This window comes from Merops nubicus, unplaced genomic scaffold (assembly GCF_000691845.1).
Source record: "Merops nubicus isolate BGI_N331 unplaced genomic scaffold, ASM69184v1 scaffold8740, whole genome shotgun sequence".
Classification (NCBI taxonomy): Eukaryota; Metazoa; Chordata; class Aves; order Coraciiformes; family Meropidae; genus Merops; species Merops nubicus.
In genome coordinates, this window is record NW_008584774.1 from 1 (window position 1) to 22,485 (window position 22,485).

General features: G+C 39.2%; 1 protein-coding gene across 1 annotated transcript in view; it reads right to left on the reverse strand.

The window, feature by feature from the left end:
- Positions 1–2,489: 2,489 nt before the first annotated feature.
- The window catches only part of LOC103777718 (polypeptide N-acetylgalactosaminyltransferase 18-like), a gene marked incomplete at its 5' end in the record, with an annotated part of 34,636 nt that continues 14,640 nt past the window's right edge, over positions 2,490–22,485 (reverse strand). The window contains one exon of the mRNA XM_008945280.1: positions 2,490–2,828. Coding sequence (XP_008943528.1) covers positions 2,490–2,828 — 339 coding nt within the window. The remainder of the gene's footprint in view (positions 2,829–22,485) is intronic.

The following is a 22,485-nucleotide window of genomic DNA, read 5'->3' on the forward strand; positions in this document are numbered from 1 at the left end:
CCCTGGAACCATGAATTGACCTCTTTCTCTCTTCCTCAATATTCCCTCGTCCAACGCTGATGTTAGAGGGATAGAGGAGAACACAACTTGAGCTCCTGATCCCTTCAGCAGTTGCCCTAAGGTCCTGAAGTCTCTTTTAATTGAGTCTGAGGCTCTCATCGTTGTGTCGTCACTACCCTCTTGAAAGACCAGAAGTGGGTAGTAGTTTGAAGGACCCACAAGGTTGGCAATTTTACCTACAATGTCCCTTACCTGGGCACCAGGGAGGCAGCATACCTCTCTATGAAGTGAGTTTGGTCTGCATATTGGGTCATCTGCTCCCTTCAGTAGGGAGTCACCTATAACCATGACCCTTTGTGGTTTGTTCTCATGGTCAGTTTCGATGGCTGGCCTGAGGCAGCCTGCCTTTGGTGCAGCTTCTGGCCTTTTTGATTCTTGTCCTTGCTGACTACCTGTTCCTCCTGCAGAACCTCATACCTATTCTGCAAGTGCACTGTAGGCAGTGTGCTTCTTAAAAGTAGTGTGCTTGCTCCACTTGCGTTTCCTCCATCGCAGAGAGACCTGTTCCCATTGGTCCTGTTCATCTGGGTGGCTACCTGGAGGCTGAGGGGCTTGCTCTCGGGAGGATATCCAACCCCCTGCTCTACTAGGAGTTAACTCCTGTTCTGATCCTGTAGAGAATAGACTATGGATATGGTCAATTTCCCTGTCACGGTTTCTTACAGTTCTTAGTTTTTCCACCTCTTCTTTTAGTTCAGCCACCATGATCATCAGATCTCTGATATGCTCACATCTAACACAGGTCCATAGAGTTTAGTTTAACAGCACTACACCTTCATTGGGAAATTGTATTTGGGACATGGAATGGAAATGCAGACAGAAAACAAACCTGAAATAGTTAAATACCATTTTAAAAGCTTTAAAAGTTAATTTATCAATGCTGTTTACTTGCTGCCATCAAATGAGTTCTAACATAATTAGTGGTACTCTGGAGCAGGTTAGGTTATTCAGCACAATCACTGCATAGATGGATCGTACTAAAATGTTGCTGAAATACTATTTATATAAATATATTAATTACACCTTCTTAAAAATGGTACAAAAAATCAAGTGCAGAGATGGCCACAGTGTCCCGTCCCTCCCCCCTGCTGAGACTATTGTTACAATTTGAGAGAAGACATAATTAAAACTCTGCCCTTGAGGAGACTGAAAGTGAAAGCTGGGATGTCTTTCCAGGTTATGGATTTAAGGTCTGCTGCGTGGGAGCTACCCTTGAAAGACAAAGATCATTGGAACGGGCTGCCCAGAGAGGTAGTGGAGGCCCCAATGGAGTCATTCAAGGTCAGGCTTGAGAGAGCCCTGGGCGACCTGACCTAGGTAGAGATGCCCCTGTTTGTGTAAGGAGGCTGGACCAGATGACCTCTAGAGGTCCCTTCCAGCCTAAAACATTCTATGACTCTATGATCTGGATCACTTTCAAATATGAATACAAATTATGTTAATAGTATGTTAACAGTATGCTTCACTGATTACTGTCCAAAGGCTTTCTGCACTACAGTAGGTGCTAAACTATTATCAGTGTCCTAAAATATACTGATCATGGCTGCTGAAGTCAAAGAAAAAAAAACCTAATGAGTTAGCAGAAAAGATATTTGCAAGCTCACAGGGATGATACAGAAAAAGTAAAATGCAGGAATAAAATTACCTTAATGGTGAGCCCATGGGCTGCATCACACAACTAGACTGCAACCTCAAAACTGTAGAAGAGCAACTATGGCCAGAGAAACTCACATTAGCAGTTACATTTTTCACAGAAGCTAAATCAGGTACTTGTTTTGGAAAGTACTGTAATCTCATTTTCTTTACCCAAGGAACCTAACGTGTCAGTACCTGACATAGTAAACTTCCAATGTCCTAATTCTTACCTTTGGAAAATGTTACCTTCAGTTGAAAGACAAAATTTGACTATCCTTAGCTTCCAACTACTGGAACCTGTTTTGTCTTCAGGATAACCTATGTCCCCTTGTGGAAACACTGATAGGCTTGGAGTCACCTTGCTGCTTCCTCTTAGCTAATCTGACCAGAGTGATCTCCATAAGCACTGTATCACTGAGCGTGTTTTCTAACCCCAGAACTTCTGCGGCTTCTTTACAGTTCTGCCTTGTAATTCTAAATCAGTTATGAAGTGTGAATATCTGGATCTCACTCTTTCTCACCTCCCCATGTTTTTTTAAGTAAGGAAATGCAAAAGTAGCTTATGATGAGGCTGTTACCATCAGTGACCCACTACCCTCTTTTCTGAGTTCTTACTTCCAGAAAAAACAAGCAACAACAAAAAAGCTTTTGGTTTCTTGTTCCTAAATAGGTTAATTTGCATTTGACTCTACCAAAAATCACTTTTTTTTTTTTAATGGAGATAATACTGCAGCAGTCTCTCTGCCTTAGAAACAAATAATTTCTTGTGAACCCAGAAAATATAATGCAAGTTCTTATAACCTCCTGAGGTAGCTGACGTTGGAATCAATTGTAAACAGCTTCCCGGCTCCATGCAAAGAAAGAAAGAAAAAATATGGTTCTGTTCTGTTAGCAAACACATTACTCATACTTCGGATAAAGAAATAGAGCTTTTGAATTTTATGAAGTGGCTGCTGAGTAAGAATTACCTGAGTAAACTGCCAGTAAAGCTTCATTCTCTTCGCTTTGGCATAATTGCATTCAATGAGCCTGGGCCTGCTGTTCACATCCACCAGGCACCTGTTGTCGTCATCGTCGATAGTGGGACTCAGAACACCCACGTGGAGCTGCTGATTGCTTGTGTAATAAACATTCTGCAACAGGAAGCACAAACAAGATTTGTGGCCTCTAGACAGAACCAGCACTTCTATCAAAAAGCTAATGGCAATGATAAATATGCTGAATAGCAGTAGGCTGACCCCACAGTGGCTTTTAAATTATTTCTTTTCATGCAAGAGGTAACACAACATTTCAAAATTTGTTCTAAATTAACCGTTAATTAAACGTTCCCAACAAGTAAATGTTGGTTAACTACTTAATGGGGAATAATAGGCAAATTATTGTCTCATCATGTGCCTTTTTACTTTTGTTTCTGTTGGTTGTGCACCACGGGTTTTCCAAGAGCAAGATGTACACCATCTGGCAGGAAGTGTGGTTAGTTAGAATATTACCACCAACTCTTATTAGACTGTTTCACCTGAGGAAAATATGTAACTGGAGAGGTAAGAAAAGAGAACATCAGCACAGGAGTTCAGCAGAAAGGATCCCAGTCTTTTATATTACAGGAAAAAAAAAAGATAAATTAAGGTTTTCTACAAGCAAATGCTAAAAACCAAATTTGAGGTAGATAACCAAAATCCAGTATACAACATAAAAAGCTATTAGCAGTTGGTACACAATAAAAAGTTATTAGCAGCTTGTGACAGATACATGGCAGGAGACAGAAGAGAATGGTCATCTTTCAGGCTGTTTATTCTCATTTTATTTTGTGTATGTCAATACACACAGACATAAGAGACTGGAAAAGGGACGAGATGCTGGCTGCTCTGGATTTGTAGCAAAGGAGTGCTCTCCTAGGCCTCAGTGATTACACTTACAACTGAAGGCATGAGACTATAATACTACACAAATTCTTTCCACTCTGACGACAGACACATGGGGGTTTTCTCTAGGGAAAAAAAAAAAGGATGTAGGGAAGTTGAACTTGCCAGACAGAGTTGGTTATGTGTCCTCCTGAAGATAACAGGACAGATAGCATAAAAGCCCAGAAAGGTAACACAGGACTATGCCAGAAATGTCCGTTTGCTAATCACAAATATAATTTATTTTGCTAAAATCAGACCTTGTTCTTGAGGGGATCATGAGAAATATGAAATGGCAACATCATGCTTTAGCAGGATTATCTGATAAGGGTGGGTGGAAGGCTTTGACAGTTCTAGTGGTATCAGAGTCACAACAGACCAGACCTGGACAGAAGCTCGAAATTAATATCCCTGTCATTTTACTGTACCCATTCTATGTGTCTGTAACAAAAGGGGAGCTGGAAGTCACGCAGGGTGTATTTGGGAATCTTTTCTGTTCCCAGAGGTTGATGGTACTATCCCCTGGTATCTGTTTTTTGTTGATGTTGTAGCTTGTTTTATACGTGTGTTCTTATTCATGGAAATGCTGATAAAATATTAATGGCAAATAGTAGAGTATTGATAGAAATTGAACAAAACAAGACTGAGGAGTGATTTGGGAGCTGAAAATGAATGCTGTAATCAGTCAACGCATGAATTAAATACAGGTCAAAAGAAAGGGTGGTGTTTCTGTGCAAGATGATGTCTCTTGTTGACACTCCTGGAACACTTCCAGGGCAGAGCCACAGCAAATGTAAACTGACACACTTGCGTAAAAGTCACTGAAGTTGCCGTTAATGCTATACACTGCTCAAAGGTTGACCCCCTTCATCAAGTTTCAATCTTTTCATCTGACAGAAATGATAACAGAAATCTGAGCTGGCTGAACTGAGGTGAGTCTAGGTTTTAAGAGTCAGAATACAGAAAAGTCAAATAGTTTAGGCATGCCTTACTGGAGAAGGGGAAATGAAAGGGCCTAGCAGTGCACATTTCCAAAATGGTTGGCTGTTAATGATTGAAGTAAATCTAAGTACTGTGGAAGGACTAACAAAACCACAGCCCAACAGACTCCATCCATAGTTAACAATACTGCAAACAAAAATGATGCTTTAGAAAAGCAATAAGTGATTAGAAAAAAACAACAGCAGCTATTTTAAATAGTTTAAGATCTATCTAGGTGCTACTTTTTTGAGCGATACTGAGGTAGCAATACAGCAAGGCAGTAAGATCAAGAAAGTTGTTCAAGGGGATTACTACAGCACGCTGACTTTACAGATGAACATTTTGTTGCAGCTCGTTTGTCTCTTACCTAAAATTATTACTAGAAAAATGAGAAGGCAATTGTGAGTTATTTGCATTTTTTTACTAATAGGAATTATTAATTTTTTTTTTCAGCACATTGTCATCACAGAAAACTTGGTGGAAGAAAACCAAAGGTTTTTGCTTTTTTTTTCCCTTTTCTTAAAGATACACATCAGCCACTAAAAACAAATGAGCAGGCTTGGCTGTAACTGAGAAGTCCCCACTTTAGCTCAGGTTTGCTGTGCAAAAAAAAAAGTTGATGTACCTGCAAACCCTCAGGGTTGATCTGTTTTAATTAGCTCAGTCTCCTCAGCCTTTCACAGAATGGCCAGAAGGAAACCATTTCATCTTCCTGGATAAAGCAAGCCTAATTCGTAGTGCAACCCCACCAGCTTTTTTGATATCAAATCAGCAAAAATTTGCTTGTCTGAGCATCTTTCTGGGCAGAAGCAGAATGATGGTTCTGGCTGGGGGAATGACCCAGTTCTGTTTGTTGGCAAAACTCTACAGAAATAGAAAAAAATAAAATGCAATTATGCCTAACACAGATAATTAGCAGGCCTAATCTTCGTTTTTAGTTGTTTATCTTGGGAGAACTTGCCCTATCTGCTAAGATGACTTCATTTTTCATTGTAGGCCAATGTAGAAAAAAGAGGTGTGAAATCTTGTATTCTTACCTAGTATTGGCAAAGGCACCTTTCAGCTCTGAAGTGGCAAGTGAAAATAAGTTCAAACTGAAGCAGACTGTGGTACAGTGGCAGTTGTCCTTCCAACTAGGCTCTTTCAGGATGTTGCTTTACTTGTCCAGTAACATGGATATTATTTAATTATTCCACATCTTAATTACTACAAATACATTAGTATCTTATCCAATAAACCTTCTCTTATTTTAGAATTGAAAATATTATACAAACAGGTAATTTGACTACTATGTTTCTTCTAATGGAAGGATCACATCAAAAGCACCCACCCTCTACATACACTACTTGAGTAGCGTGCTAGCCAACAGCGAGGTACTGGTTTGTGTTGCACTTGGCCAGAGAAATTTTCTTAAAACCCACGGACAGTCCCTGGCTCCTTTCCCTCAACCAAAGATGAAAACAGACCGTGCACTGAGACAGCACAAGAGTAACTACATCATGATGAAGGGTGGACATTCATTTGGAAAAACAGAATGAACTATTGACGCTACCAATTAAACTCTAAGCGCTCTTCTAGCCTGAAACCCAAAGCTATCACACATGAAACCACAGTAAAGCCACCCTTTAGATAATGTCATGTATTTACCAAAATATTTTAATTGCATTCACACTCTATCCCCCTGGTTCTATTTGCTTATTTTAATTTTCAAAAATACTTCTTGGGTTTCTTTTTTATTGGGGTTTTGGAGGGGGTTTTGTGGGGGGTTTTCTTTCGTGGTTTTAGTATTTGGGCGTTTTTTTTTAGTTTGAAAATGGTGCACAAATTACCATTCTGGGGTGTGCAATAGGAGATTAACCATCTGAGTTACATGAACTGAATTGCCACCTCATAATGCGCTTGTTGAGTATGCACATACGTGACTTTTAATTATTGTATTTTAAACTGATATGCAGGTAAAATACGATCTTATAGATTAAAATGATGCTCACATTCTAGCATCTTACATGTAGCCCTATAAAAAAGATTGTACTTGTGATTTAAATGAGTTGTTGAATAGATAAATACCCACAACAGTCCTTCTTCAAGAGGATGCTTTTAACAAGCATCAACAAGTACTCAAGCTGTTTTGCAGTCCACTTCAGCACAAAATGGAAGCTGAGGGATTTTTTTGTTTGTTTTTGTTTAAAACAGTTCAGAAGATTTAGGCAAAACACATTTTACCAGTATATCTGTTCCTACAGTATTGCAACATCACCATCAACTAATAGAAGATAGAAATTTTGCAGTAATTAAAGGTATTTGGACCGAGCTATACCCTTGCTTATTTTTAGGGAATGCAGGGACTTCCGCACCCTCTTGATGCAATCTCACATAGCAAAGTCAGCCTAGAAGAGGAGCGTGGAAGAGTTCACACTTGGAGTCACAGTCTCCCCTAAATCTCAATTGTTACATTCAGAACAAAGGGTTCTTTTGCCCTTCTGTTCCACCTATGTCCTCCTAGACAAATTCTGCTTTCAGCTGTGATCTTCAAGTATCACTCATACAGCCAGAGAGTTCTGACTAGTGCTTACTGGAAAAAACTGCACAGCACATGCAAGTGTCAGGGGCATAAAGTGGGTATAAAAAGTGGTCAAAAAGCAGATCTGTTTAAAAATGCTCAAAATTGGAAAAAAAATAGTTTGTGATTTTATAAAAGGTTAGAGCTGAGATAACTCACACTGAGTCTAGCATATCTATGTAGTAGATACTTTGTTCCTGGTGTTGGAGGTCACCTGAGAAGACGTGGGGCTGCCTTTGTTTAGATGGGAGGCATTATGCTAAGCACAAGTCACAAAGTTGCCATGCAGAGCGGACCAAAAGCTTGGGACAGACTTCAGTGGTACAGGTCAGCCAGTCTATCAGGGCCTGGCAAACTGAAAGGAGATTCTGCTCTTTCTGGAAAATTATCAACTCGATTGCAATGGAAGGTTTCCTGTAGCACTAGAATGATAATTTCGGTGGGATATTAACATCTTATATGTGTGTGTGTCACAGTGGTGCGGTACAGAATACATCCTAAATCTGCCAAAAGAGCAATGAAGGCTCAGGTAATTCAGCTGGTTTTTTTTCCTCAGAGAAATTATTTCAAACACCTACAGAAAATAAAATCTGCACAAGCCCCCGTGATGCTGTAGAGTACAAGGGAAGGTAAATGAACTCTGCTTACTTGGACACAAACACATGGCTTTGTCCTCACAATAATGTGGTGTAGAGTTTCTATTCATGAAAAGTTAACTTGTCATTCCCATTGCAGTTAACACTGAAATTACACTGACTTTAAGTGCAATGAGATTTTTGGCTGCAAGTTTATTATTAAACCTTGAAAAACCACCAGAGTTGATAAAGACTTCAGAGCTGAAGTGGGATGCCAGTTGCAGTAAATTATTCATAGGACCTGGTTTATCATGTAGAAAAAAAGTTACTGTAAGATGTTCAACTTAACACAAGATGATTATCTGAAGGATAAATTGCCAACTCCCTACTGGAAGTTTAAAGCAGTACACACTGATTTTCAGGCTGAAAGCCATTTGTAATCCTTATGGCAATGTTCCCCGATGAGATCACACTGGAGACTTGTACATGACTCTGCATTTCTAATGAGCAAACCTAATGCTCACCACCAGCAGCATTTATTTGCTACCTTGCTTTTGGCATAATAACTATGAGGGATAAGAAGCCTGATTCACCACTACTTTATTCCACCTTTAAGCCATATTTTTCTTCAAATGAATCCATCAAGTAATTTATTGTCAAGAGTAATATATTAACCTATCAGGTCCAAAGTATTACAGCAGATTCATACTTCTTTACATCTCCAGCTAAAGAGCAGTCTGATGGATTCCAGTAAATCCAGACTTGGCTAACAGTGCTGTTACTTGGCTACTGGTATGGCTCCTGACTTTTATTCTAGCATTTCTGGTTACATTAACACATCTGCACAAAAGAACTTTCCAACTCTTGATAAGAAACCTCTCGAAAGAATCCAAGTTCACTGTGAATAACACAAACAAATACATCACTAAGATAAAAATCAAATGTTTTCCCACTTACTACTTATGTAGGAAGTGACAAGAGGGAGAGGCTCCGCTGTCGTATAGCCACAAGCAACAGCATTGCTGTGTCTTTTGCTGCCCTAAAAGACTTACTGCTGAAGAAGTACAAGCATAATAATGCAGAACTCTCAGAAAGCTGAGAATTACAGAAAGGTATCCCTAAGCCACAGGTTAGCCACAGCCTTAGAAGATTCATGCTACCTTTCTGAGGTAGGTTTTCAGGTGGTGCAGCCTACTGATACAACTTTAAAACAATTTACACCATATTTTATCCATGCTGATGGATCTACTCACTGTGAAACTTGACTTCTTGATGAGCTGACAACAGCTAGCATAACAAGTGTAGCAAAACCACAATTTATACTTAAATTGTGAAGTCTGTAAGAAAAATCATTTCCCTTCAGCGTTTAGATTTATATCTTCTGAATTAACCCACCAGCATACTGATTATCTGACCTACTTGCTCTTCTTCATGCCTGTGCACTAATTAACTTCTGAACTCTAAGCAACAGCATTTGATAGCAATAGAGCCAAGATGCTTAGAAACTTTAGATTATATAGTGTGATGCTATAAATACTGGCTTAAAGACACAAAAATGTTAACATATAATTTTAATAGAAAAAAGACAGGAACTCAGTGCCAGACTTCTAAATTTAAATTCATGAACCTACACTGCACTGGAATACCTAATTCTGCTGTCGCCTACTTTGGTATTCTGTTTTGGTTTTATTTAAAACAAGCAAACAAAAATCCTCTTACTTAAGCTCCACTTTTTAAATTGAATAGAACTGTCAATCATTATTTTTTTATATGCTTTCAGTACTTACTTCCATGGTTTTCCTAATGATGGTAACTACAGAATTAACAAGACCTAGACAGATTAAAATTTTATGTGATACACTTCCTTCTCTCAGTTTTGCTTTTGGCTCTGCACGTGATCTACACAACTCTTCCATGGGAAAAAAGTAAAATGCAGTAAAAAAAACTCCAGCATCATTCTGGCATAGACAGCTGTGTCCTTCTTTTAGCAAGCACGCCATCTTACTGCTTCTGTGACTTTGTCCTACCTGAGTTTTCCTTTTCCTTCTCTCACCCATCCCTCTTTACCTCTCTTTACCCTCTTTTACCTTTACCTTCTTTTATAATTGACTCCTTCTGGCCAAATGAAAATCTGAGCTACTCCACCGCTATCTGCATGTAGGCATTTGGTAACTCAGCATCAACAAGTTTAAAAAGGATTTTGTACCGTTCCACAGCTAGACCCCAGTGCTTCAAATTATTGTGGGAAAATTCACATTTGGGTAGCCATGCATTTGTATAACACACATCTCCATCTTGAACCTCTCCTGAAGTCCTTAAATGTTGTTCTACAGCCTTTTTTTCCTGCAAACATCTGTAAAATACAGCTTTTCCACTCAAAGTTGACCCTTGCTGGCTTCCTCACTGATGTCAACACTCATGCCTGCTTCAAACACATCCTGAATACTTCTGAAAACTTGGTTTTCAGGTTGCCTTTCTGGAAGGCAATATCCTTCCACTTGTTTGGTTTTCCATGCTGCATAAACTGCTTGTCTTAATTTTCAAGCCTTTCTCAGCCTCTCCTCTTGTTACTTATCAGCCTAGCAAGTATCAATAGGTTCTCTTCCAGCTCCTAATTAGATTAGGATGCTAGCCTTCACTAGACACATTTTTCAAGGAAATATTCCTGGAAGCTAGGAGAAGTAATGCTGGCATTTTCCAAGGAACTTACCTTCCTCTGCAGATGCCACAGTATTTCCCTTTTGCACAGATGTCTCAAAAACAAAACAAAACAAACCCAGTAATTTTGCTCATGTACCAAAAGCATCACCCAAGAATGCCATGTCAGTAGCTCACAGCATTCCATTCTCCTCTCTGCCACATCTCCTGTTCCTAATATTCTACTTGTAGACTTCAGCTCCTCAAGTCAAAGGTGTACATTTTATTATGAGGTTGTAGAGCACTTGATGGAATAGGTTTCTGAGTCATTATTAGGATGCCTAGAATTACAATAATAAAAATAAATGCATTTTAAAATGTAGTGCCAGGGTTACATCAGGTAGCTGACCACTTCTCAGAAAGAAATGTGAGGTTTTTTTCCTAGTGGAATAACTTTCTGAATGTTTGTTAACAACAACTGTGTTATTTCTACTATTACTACCTTTTTCTAAACAGACTTTGATAAAATTTTTAGATGCCATGTCAGGCAAATTACAAGGAAAGGCCACATCTTCTTAATTAACATATTTTACTAATATATCGATCTTGAGGGTTTGAGGGTTGTTTTTTTTCATTCAATCATCTTCAGTCCTGTACAGTAGTGAGCAATGACTGGATAGCCAGGTCCCTTAATTCCTCGTGCATTCCACAAGTGCTGTGAACTTCCATCATTTTGTGATGGGAACAAAGTAAGGTAGTTAGTTACATGTACAACTTTGAGAAGAAGCCCAGCTCCCTACTTAACCCCTGTACCTATTGACTCTCTTGCTGCCTTCACTGAAACCAACCAAAGATCTGTTTCTAATTTCAGATGAGCCAGATCTCATCCATTCTTCTCAGGATCATGCATGCATTTCATTTAAGGTTTCCAGAGGTACCACACTGACATCATCATATGCAAATACAATAAAAATTGTCTAAAATAATTATTATTTTGGTGATAGAAACAGTAAAATACAGAATCTAAAACATCTACATGGAAGTGAGGCATTATGTACAGAAAAGGAAAACAAAAAGATAAGCAGCACATTTTTGACGTCAGCTGGTTAGTGGAAGTCTGATTATCTTTTGTTTGTTTAGGCTATTAGCAGGGAAATACTTATTTTCCCCCACATAACAAAACCAAATGCCTGCAAGAGTTCATCTGTCAAACATGAGTTTATAAAATGACCTTCTTGAATGCATCTCAGAGAAGAAAAAACTGAACTGTAAAAACCAACTGCTCTTAATGTCTTCAAAAATTCACAGCATTATTTTTTTAATCTCTTCTACAACATTCAAAGAAGTAAATACCATAGCAGGGAAGGGGCTTGATTAGTTCACAGCAAACCTAAAATAAATCTGACATAATTCCACCGAGATCACATGAACTGTCAGGATCCAAGAGAGTCTTTTCCTCTTCTCCTTTGCGTATGATAAAATTTACAGACAACACATAATAAGCAACATCAGTACACTGACCTAAGTGAAAACATACACCAACTTTACAAAGCTGCAGCAAGAGCAAGAATACAAGTAAAACATCCTGTTGAGACTGAGGTGAAGCTGGAACCTAAAGATCCTGTTGGACTCACAGAATGTAAAACAGTGAAAGCTGCTTCATATGGAGATTTTTAAAATCACCCCAGATTGTATGGGAAGGTGGGCTACCTGTCATTGCATTTAGTCTAGTAGAGTAGCTGATGCCATGCTATAGAGAATCCAGTTAAACACCTAGGTTGAAATGGGCTGAACATGCTGAAAGTAACGTGGAAATTAAAGTTGAAGTAATAACCTAGATTTAGAATCATAAAATGGTTTGGGATGAAAGAGACCTTAAAGATCACCTAGTTCCAACTCCCCTGCCATGGGCAGAGATACAACCACTAAACCTGGTTGCTCAAAAGCTCCACCCAATCTGGCCTTGAACGCTTCCATGGGTGGAGCATCCACAACTTCCTTGACCAACCTGTTTGGGTGTCTCACCACCCTCATGGTGCAGAACTTCTTAATACCTAATCTAAATCTACCGCCTTCCTCTTTAAAACTGTTAGCCCTCATACTATCATTACACTCCCTAAGAAAGTCCATGTTCTGGTTCCATGTAAAAGGTGCTTCAGGGCAGGACCCACAGGGACCAGAACTATGTGCTCCCCCCCGCCCCAAGCGAGCGAGCGAGAGAGAGGCTTTGAACCGATTGGGAGTTAAATAAAAATAAAATATATTGTTTAACAGGGAACAGAAAACAAAAAAGGGAGGTAAAAATATATACAAAGGTGGGGGAAATACAAACTAAACAAGATAAACAAAACCCAAGTCTCAGATGGCTTCGGACCGCGTGGAAAGAGAGAACGGTCTGACCTCTCAGCTGACCAGAACCCAGAGCCGCAGGGCAGGGGGGCGAAGCACCCACTTCCTGCCCCTTTTAAAGAGTGTGGGGAGGAAGGGGAGGGAATAAACTGTTCTACCGTGGGACCCTCCCAGGTCCTAGGAGACCACCCCCCCCCAAGCCTCAAACCACATCAGTCCCTCCCCCTCTTTCTTATAGGCCCCCTTTAAGTACTGAAAGGCCACTCTGTGATATCCCTGGAGCCTCCTCTTCTTCAGGCTGAACAACCCCAATTCTCTCAGCCAGTCCTCATAGACATCTGACAGTGTGTCATGGCTCTCTTGACAAAAGGAAAGCTAGGTGAAACACCTAGTCCTAGCAGCAGTGTTACCTTCCACAGCAGTTTTAGACTTCCACTTGACCTCCTAACATCTCCGTTCATGGTGTTACACAGACTTTAAAAGTCTTATGATGGCTATTACTATACTTGTGAACTAAATTAGGAGCACAGGACAGTGACCGATGAGACGAGCAGCACTAGCTATCTGGAGAACTATCAACGGTCTGACACAGCGACTAGTTCATAAAACCTTTGCAGTACAGCAAAGGACCTTAACAAGGACAAGAATTTTACTTTGTTTGCATGCAGAAATGTGAGAGAAACTCAGCAGAGATGCACAGCACAGACACTTTTCTTCAGTTTTTAGTCTTTTGCATCTCTTCAGGAATTCTCATATGGCTGAGCTTGTGACATATTGCCATCTGGGAACTCCATCTTAGAGATCTGATTTCATGCAGATATATTGTGCATTTCCAAATACAGAACATTTAGTACTGCAGTTTCTGTGGTAATCAATTCTCTTACCAGGCTCTGCCACTTAAGCTGCTCAGTGGATACTTCTGTACTTCCCTCCCAGGTGAGAATTAGTAATTTTTCAAAGTAAAACACTGACACTATTAAAGTTTGCAGAGGTTTCACCACAAATTTTCATGTCATATACAGTCTATAATTACAGAACAGGGAAATACCATATGTGACCTACTTTCATGCTCAGTAGCGTTATTTTTAATAAACAATAACAAATGAAATCTCTGCCAGGTTTAGCAGCCATACATTTAGAATTTAAAAGCACCAATGGCACTTTGTCATAATGTGAATAAAATTTCAGACATCTGATGTCTATGCTGTGACTTCCTTTTCTTTAAATGACTTCTGTGACTTAACAGCCAACTTAACAACAGTATACTAATGAAGAATGAGTTAGTTTGAATACTGATGATGCAGACACAATTAATAACCACCCAGGAAAAGAAAGAGCATCTGTACCATTCTTCGTTGGTCATTTCTGTCACTGACAGTTAAGTTTTTCTCTTTTTATAGAAGGTTAAAGTGTCATTTACATTTCACTTTAAGTTCGTGCTAATTGTTTTAAGAGCTAAAGGCCTGTGGCGTGGTTATTCAGTGTCTAAAGGTGAGAGGTGCATTTTGGTGCATCTCTCCATCCCGTGGACAACAAAGGAAAATTAATGTGTGTTTCCACCCTGCATATTTGGTAGTATTTTGCCTCTTAAACCAAATTCATTAAGCAGAAGAAAAGAATTTCTGATATTTTAACTGAACAGCATCAAAATCAAAGCAAATCCTTAATCCTTAACTAGCCTACAAAAAATAAAACCATTATTCCTTAGATGTAGGAGGGTGTATTTCAAGTGACAAAGTCTATTTCAACTGATTTATTTCAGTCTTTATTGGTGGTCTATCTGGAGAAACTGACAAAAGCTCATGAAATTTTATCCAATCAGACTGTATCCTGAAGGAAAATTTCCTTCCTGAAACATTTTTAAGCCTTCCAAGGCAAGTGGAGAAATATATGTACCTTAACAGAAATTACACACTTCCTTCCCACTGAATGTCTTGAAGTAGCAGCTACACTGTTTGTAGAGTGAGAGCAAATGACACTCAGAGAAAAGTTAGCATTTAGAATTTAAATGAAGAGTCTATATACTATGACCTTATACAAAAACTGTAGCTTCTATCCTTCCTGTGTTCATGAATTAACTGCAAACTTCACAAAGCTCTGCGAATAAAATGAAAATGTCTCTCAGGCTGGAATACTGGGCTCACGTCCCAGAGATTTCGCCTCTCTTCTGTTCTTTTAGCCCCCAAGAAAAGGGCAAAGAAAAGCATTACCTGATACATTTTCGTCACTGAATGTACTTCTAGTGCTAATAACATTTTTTTAAAGGAAAGATGGAGATGAGGAAGGACATTAGAAGTAACCATGCATCGCAATTTCTTACAGTGAGCACGTAATTCTTAAAAAGACTTTTTAGACTAGGAATAAATAAATAAATAAAGCTGTTTAAACAGCAGAAAATCGCTTTCCTGTCAAGCAGGACACTAATGCCAGTTCAACTGTCCTGGCTGTGCAAAGCACAAAGCCTTTCTGTGCTGGCCCAAGTGAGCTTCATTTCTCCACTGAGTAAGAACACTGACAACTTCATGTTCTGGCCCTTCCACAAAACAGGCTGTAAATCTTGGCAAGTAATGAAATAGTAAATACTGTGATAGGTAAAGGCATGTTACTTAATTGTACAAACAGTTTGTACAATAGGCTTGATTTCTGGGGCCTTCAGTGAGTGAAGGGCCTTCATACTGTGAAGGTCTGCATATAAACTTAGGCCTTACAGGTACCCACCAGCCAAGCAGAAGAAGCCCAGCTCATCTGAGTAATGGCTTATAAGGTAGACAAGGCAGTAAAGTAATACCAACAACTCTGAAACTAGGTTGTTTAAGGGACCTTCAAGTACAACAGTGAATAGCTGAAATATTTACACTAAGCTTCAGGCTTCCGAGGCTTCACTAGGCTGTGAGGCTAAGCCACACACATTATGAAAGGCAGATTGTGTCACAGATTTTCCATTGCATTTTCTGCCTGTCTTAGGAGCCTTTATTTTATTATCTGGAGTAGATTATCCTGTAATAGTATCTGCAGAACACAGACCTAAAGAAAAAATACAACAACCTAACACATCAGTCATTCAAATGTCACTGAAGATTTGCAATATATATAACACAGTTCTTTCAGGACTCTTAAATAAATTCATTTTACAACATCCTTTTGAATATTCTAAAGCAACAATAACTATTGTTAGCAGCTTCCTAAACTGCATATGAATAAAACCACTAAGAAGAATAATTACAATTGTCTATTGTACAATAAACTATTTAATGATTTGTACTATTTTGCACACCAGATTATCCCCAAAGTAGAAATCTCTATTCTTGCATGGGTCTTCTAGGACCAGATCCTCCCTAGGAGTGCAGGGGTGGCTGGGCATGCACGGGAGCAATAGTGGTTTGGGAATTAATCACTCCCTCCCTGCTCCTCCCCTCACTCCCAAGGCACAATGGCAGCTGGCCACGACAGAGGAAACTCACAGCCCTCCTAAGACACGGCCAAGGGGAGACACCACAGAGGAAATTCTGAGCTGTGCTAAGACACTGCCAAGGGGAGACATGCCGCTGCAGGCCCGCCCCTGCACCCATGCCAAACTGTCAGGATGGGAGTGACCCCTCTCAATTACACACTTGGCTGCAAGGCCCAGGTAGCCTGTGCAGAAGCTGATGAATGAGATAATCCAATACTTGCACCCTATCCTTTCACAACTGGGTTGTTGTGATCACAAAGCTAGTGTAATCCATGGAACCAACAGCTACACCCTGAGTTTTTCAGGCACACCAATGGAGCAGGTGACTGCAGATTGTGGGGTCTCCTGCTGTGGGTTTTGGAAACCCTACCATTCTGCAGTAGACATGTGCTGGCCTCACACTGCTGCCAGGCTCTTGGATTTCTCAGCAAAAGGGAGATTACTCCTACACTGAATCTCTGCTTACAATAAGATTACCTGGCAATACCTATTTCACTGAGTGAATTTCTCTCTATTGTATGTATTATGTTGGTCTGTGACATGAAATAAGTGTCACAGACATTTCTCAAAAGAGCAGAGCTAAGTTTAACTCAAAGGCACATTGACTGTACTTATCTCTTCCCCCAAACAAAAGTAGATTGGAGTAAAATGTCAGATTTTTCAGTTAACAAACTGGTGTTGCAGATCCTTCCTTGGTACACATCTGGAGAACAGAACTACAACAGGTTATCTCCTTTGGCACGGTCCTTTTAAAAAACACCACTGTTATCTTCATAAGCAGAATCACAAGGGGAGCAGTGATCCCTGATTTGCCAGAGAATCTCCAGTACAACTCACTCCATGACTTATACTTGTCAGATATGCAGTAGGAAAGAGAGTTAAAAAAAAGAGAGCAGGAGAGTTAAAAATTACACTACAACGTTCTCAGAAATTTCAGATGGAATCTCACAGTCTTCTTCAAGCCAAAAGAGCCCTTACATCATCCCTAAAAGAAGGCACCAGAAAATTTTGTTCCTGCAACATTCAAAGAATAACTTAGGAGATGAATGTGAAGCTGAAGTGACAGGCTACATCCTCATCTGAGACGCTGAATCAGACTAACATACCTGATCCAAATATGGTGTTGAGCACTAACTGACCTGTTAAGATCTGACTGTAGAGATCTATTATAATTTTGTGCTTGTAGTCAGTGAAGGGAAGAAAAACGTTTTGAAGACCATGCAGAAAAACAATCTGGAGTCTATGTGGACTCATCTGTTTTTGCATCAAAGGGAAGTGAAAGTAACATGTTTCCATCACTGATGCAGCTTTCTAGCTTTTAGTTTACAAACCTGAGAGAAAGTTCTTCCATTTTGTAAGACTAGAATTTCATGCACGCAGAACTGCTCCAAAGCAGCCTTTTCGTGTACATTACTGCAGGTTTTTCACTTAGCTGTTCTACCTTTGAGTAGGAGAGGTTGAATTCTGATGTCCGTCCCAAAGCATCTCTTCATAAGCACTCCTGAATCTCCTGCACAGAGCCTGTTTTCGTAAGTGAATCCTTTTAACTAATTAGCATTTCTTGGATGACTTGCATCCATTTGCCATGGAACCTTTTTCTGGACAGGAACTTTTCTTCAGCCCTGGCCAGACACAATCCTTGGCTTGGAGTGAGCAAATTTGGAAGAAACAGAATTATTTCAGTGCCACTTAAATTTGCCCATAGAGGGGGCTCTTCTTGCCCAAGATGAGCTGGGTTTCATCTGCTTTGTACAGGCAGAATAGGAAAAGAACATATCATGAGATGTATTCCTTGGAAGCTTGCTCTATTTGTCCCTGCTTCCACAGGGGGATTGGACTAAATGACTTCCAGAGGTGCCTGCCCACTTCAACCATTCTGTGATTCTGGGAAATAGTCTCCCATAAGCACGAGACTGCCAACAGTTGGGAGCAACGAAGTTGGAGGGACAGGAAGAATCTGAAGAGGTAATGTTTGTCTGATTAAAAAGTTAAACAGCGTTGATTTTTAGAAGTTTGAAGAGTACTAAGGAAGTAAAAAGGAAATAAATATCAAACCTGCCATAGTTCCTGTAGGTGGTGTTTTCTTCCTCTTGGTGACCATAACTACAGAGTTATCTCAGGTAGTATTTCTCAGATTACAGTATTCTTTCACATTATTTATATGCAGTTTATAAATGGAGTCTACAGTGAGCAGACAATTTCATTTGAAAGCAAGCCACACAGGGCATTAAAAATATATTTGGAAGCCAGAAATGGGCATTCTGCAGCAAACAGTTAATTCATAATTTTTCAGCATGGGTCCTGTTTAAAGTGGAAAATTAGGTACTTCAGAGTATTAACCATGTAGGTCATATTTAAATTTGCCTTGGGTGCTCAAGAAGGTCCCAATTCTCGCAGTCTATTGTTACGCAAACACAATTATTCCTGTTACTTATCACACTGAATTAAAAAGTGCAATCTGTGAAAAAAAGCAATATAATTGCTCCAGAAGTTCTTAGAAACTTCAGTTTCAGAGTTACTATCAACAAAGAGGTTAAACTTGATGTTTACATCAATCCAACAGGTGAAAGGACTTCGTGTCATGACTAGATTGGACACAAAGAAAAACATTAGCCACTCATCCTAATTCTAACTAGTAATCATTTGATGTTTACATAACACTGCTATCACACAACATTTTGCAGTCAGCTGGTACCCACCATATGCCCATATCACCAAAACACTGTGCAGTCAACATTATAGCAAAGGAAACTTTATCACATTGTGCTACACTAGTGGAACAGTATTTGATAATTTATATTTGAACAATGGGAGACGTCCCTATCTGAACACACTTAAAGACAAATGAAAAATTTAAGGATTTGGCTCTGCATTAATATAAAATAGAAGATCTGACTAAAAGCCAAACCCAACCTGAAATTCACAGCTCTGATTCACCATCGTTGGCATGATTTTACATATCAAGTTCTGTCCCCGCCCTGTGGTCACAGACTAAATGCAAAGCAACATGATCTATAAAAAATGCAGGTTTAATGTGGTAACCTAACCTAGTTCAGTTTTCTCCAGTTTTTAATATAAACTTCATGTTATTTTAACAAAATCCATGAGTTTGTAAGCTGTGCTGCGATTTTTTTCCTTCCCAAACTGATGCACATTCATTAGTGAGTCAGCCATTCCAGACCTCACAACTTTAAGGCTAATTTCAGAATCTGATAGCCCTAAAAATAAACGTTGAATGAAATATGCATGCTGCATAAATCACTACATGTTTAACACAGCAAGAACAACAAATCTCAAATGTTCACAGTCAGTGCAGTTCCCTGCTAAACATATACAGTTAATATTGTAGTAACATCTGATTAATTTAAATGCATTCATCAACTTCTTCACTTGATTGCTCAAAGTCTTTACGGACAGCCAGCTTAGCAGATAGGCTTGGCATAGCAGAGCTATTCCTGTATAATTTGTTTAATCACACGATAAGAGGAAAAAAAAAAAAAAAAAGACACATGATTCAAGAAATTTAGCAATTAGACTTTAATCTATAAGGTTCTTTACCTCACACAAACATGTTAAAAACACCCAGTTTCTTTAAAGGTATACAATTGTTTTTCTACTGTAACAATCAGTGTTATTTCTGTACATTCTGAATTGAATCAAAATTCAAAGAAGTGAATTTTGTGACTGTGACTGCCACTCAGCTGACATGCTAGTAGATTAAAAGCCAAAGAGATTTCAATTTTTCAATTTGCAATGAGAGAAGACATCTTTAAAATATGGATAACTAGAGTCATTGCTAGATAATATGCAACTCTGACCCATGTCAAATTAATGCACTTACAAAATGTGAAATGCTGCAACAGTATTAAATTATGAGACACTGAAGGTACCCAACATGGCTGCTTTATTTCTCCAAAAGCATTAATTAAAAACATTTTCAATTTAGCAAAGGAAAGCCACGTCCTTTTTCAATTATACTATTTTTTGGGGATTAAAATCACCGAAGTATGGAAATTTTTACATGTATTCCACCCTGCAGAGAGATTGATTGTTCATAGAAAATGGGAAGCTAAATTTCACTTTTAAAAAATATTTCAATGCAACACTAAAGTAGCCTAAGGAATATCAAGGTACTGTGTGTATGTGGCCACTTAATATATTTTTGTTAAGAGAAAAAACAAATACACGGACACTTGTGAAGTACCACTGATGTGATTAAGAAATAACTGAGTCAGGCGGAGCACATTTTTCACCAGTCACATCATGTCCAAAGCCAGAGAGCACCACCACTGCCAGGCATGGACAGGAGGCATGTCTTCTGGTAGCACTGCGCTGCCGGGCCTTGGCAACAACACTCTAGTATGGACAGGACCCCGGGAGAGTCCTTCTGGCTGGGCGTTAGAAGCAGAAAGGCGGCTGCCCCAGGGAAGGTGGAGCGTCAGCATCCCCCTGGCAGCCAGCTCCCAGCAGCGGGGTGCTCTGTGGGGCCTGCCTGACCTACAAGCCTTCCTTCCTGAAGGCGCTGCGTCCCTCTGTGGCAGTCCTTTATGGCTTTCAGTGGCTCTAGTGCCCACGGTGAGGAAGACCACTCATCTCTCCATACTAGCAGTGCTCATTTGCAAAGCATTTGAGTGAAAGATGTGAATGGGACAACTTTAGGCTCCTAGATTAGTGTACTAGTCAACCACTGCAAAAGTCATAAGCAGCTTCAAAAACACAACAGCCAGGATATTTTGGGGTTGTTACAGCCAAAGCCCTTTGGCAGCAGCTCCCTGAGTGTATGTAACAGACTGTTGTAAGCCTGTACCCCTGAACCAAACCAAGTATGAAAGGCAGGTACGAAAACCAACTGAAAGGCAGCGTTACCTTTAATCAGCTTAGTGTCCAGCATGAAAAACAGAATCTGAATCCAAGATCCAGTTTATCATCTAGAAGCTCAGTAATATTTCATCTTCATGTTTTCAAATATTTTGATGCTTTAACTTGTTGAAAACCTTTTGGCCAAAATCATCCATACAAAGAATTACATACTCTTAACACAAGGGGGCAAAAAAAAAGCCTGAAAACATATGTGCATTTTTATTTCCCAGAGGAGAGCAACTCTGAACTACTGTATAATATTTAGGCTAACAGCTATAATATTTTCTAAATTAAAACACTACATGAGAGCTTGAAATGCTCTGATAATTTTGAATTCTTAGGCACTGCACTTGCTCACAACAGGTTGTTTCAGTTACATTTTCAATGTATTTTTTTAACTACCGATATTCTGTGGAAATTGCCTTAAAGATGTGAACTAGGGATGAAAGTTCTTACAGTGACCACCACAAGCTTAGTAGCCATGATTTGAATCTTATAAAAAGCAAAGAAATAAAAATATGTTAATAGCTTGAAAATCTCATCCTTTGATACTCCACTTACCCTCTTTTCCTCCATCAGCCTCACCTATTTAACAAATCCTGAATAAATAGTTTCAAGTCAAACTACAGAGAGAGCAGATTGTCTCTCTCCTCCCATATCAGTAACAGACATATCAATAGAGAACAAGGTAACAAAGAAAGATTATGGTGATGATGATGCTAACGTAGGGTTTAGTCATACAGAGAGGCAACAGAATTGAAGATGAAGAGGTTAACCCAAGGGCTGGGAGGCAAGTAGAACCATCAAAGCAACACAGAAAACATGCAAGGCATACATGATACATAAACCACAAAGTAGAAAAACTTCATAAATTATTTTTAAAAATAATCTCGGAAGAACCTCCTGTAAAAAATACTCAACTGAAAAGCCTCAGATGTGTGGGCTGTATGGTACAACAGAGGAAAACAGAGGTGTTAATTTATTCATCCTGTTGTTTCTGTGCATGAACATTCCTTATGGTCCCCAGCGTATTCTCTATATACTACAGAAGTCTGCTTATAACTATTTTTTGCTGACATGATGCATTTTTTTTTTTCTGCAGTCATTTGCTGAAAGCTAATTTTATCAAGTCTAGGTAAATTACAACAGAGTTTTTACCAGTTGATGTTTCTGTTATCTTTATGGAAATCCTGCTTTAGTAGGCAAAAGCTTTCTAACTGAAAGTCTTTGACAGCACTTTCTGAGTACCCTTCTGACATGATTTCTGATCATGATTTGCAATCTTTCCTCCCATTAAAGGTCAACTTATGCTTTTGTACCTTTTTGGCACATCTTAAAAATGTATGTAAAATTGCACCAGTACCTCTACTGTAAAATATTCAACAGCATGGCTCTCTCCAAGATGAGCATTTCCCTTTTATTGAGAAGAATGGATGATTGAACAGATATGACATACTACAGACAACTGCTTTTATT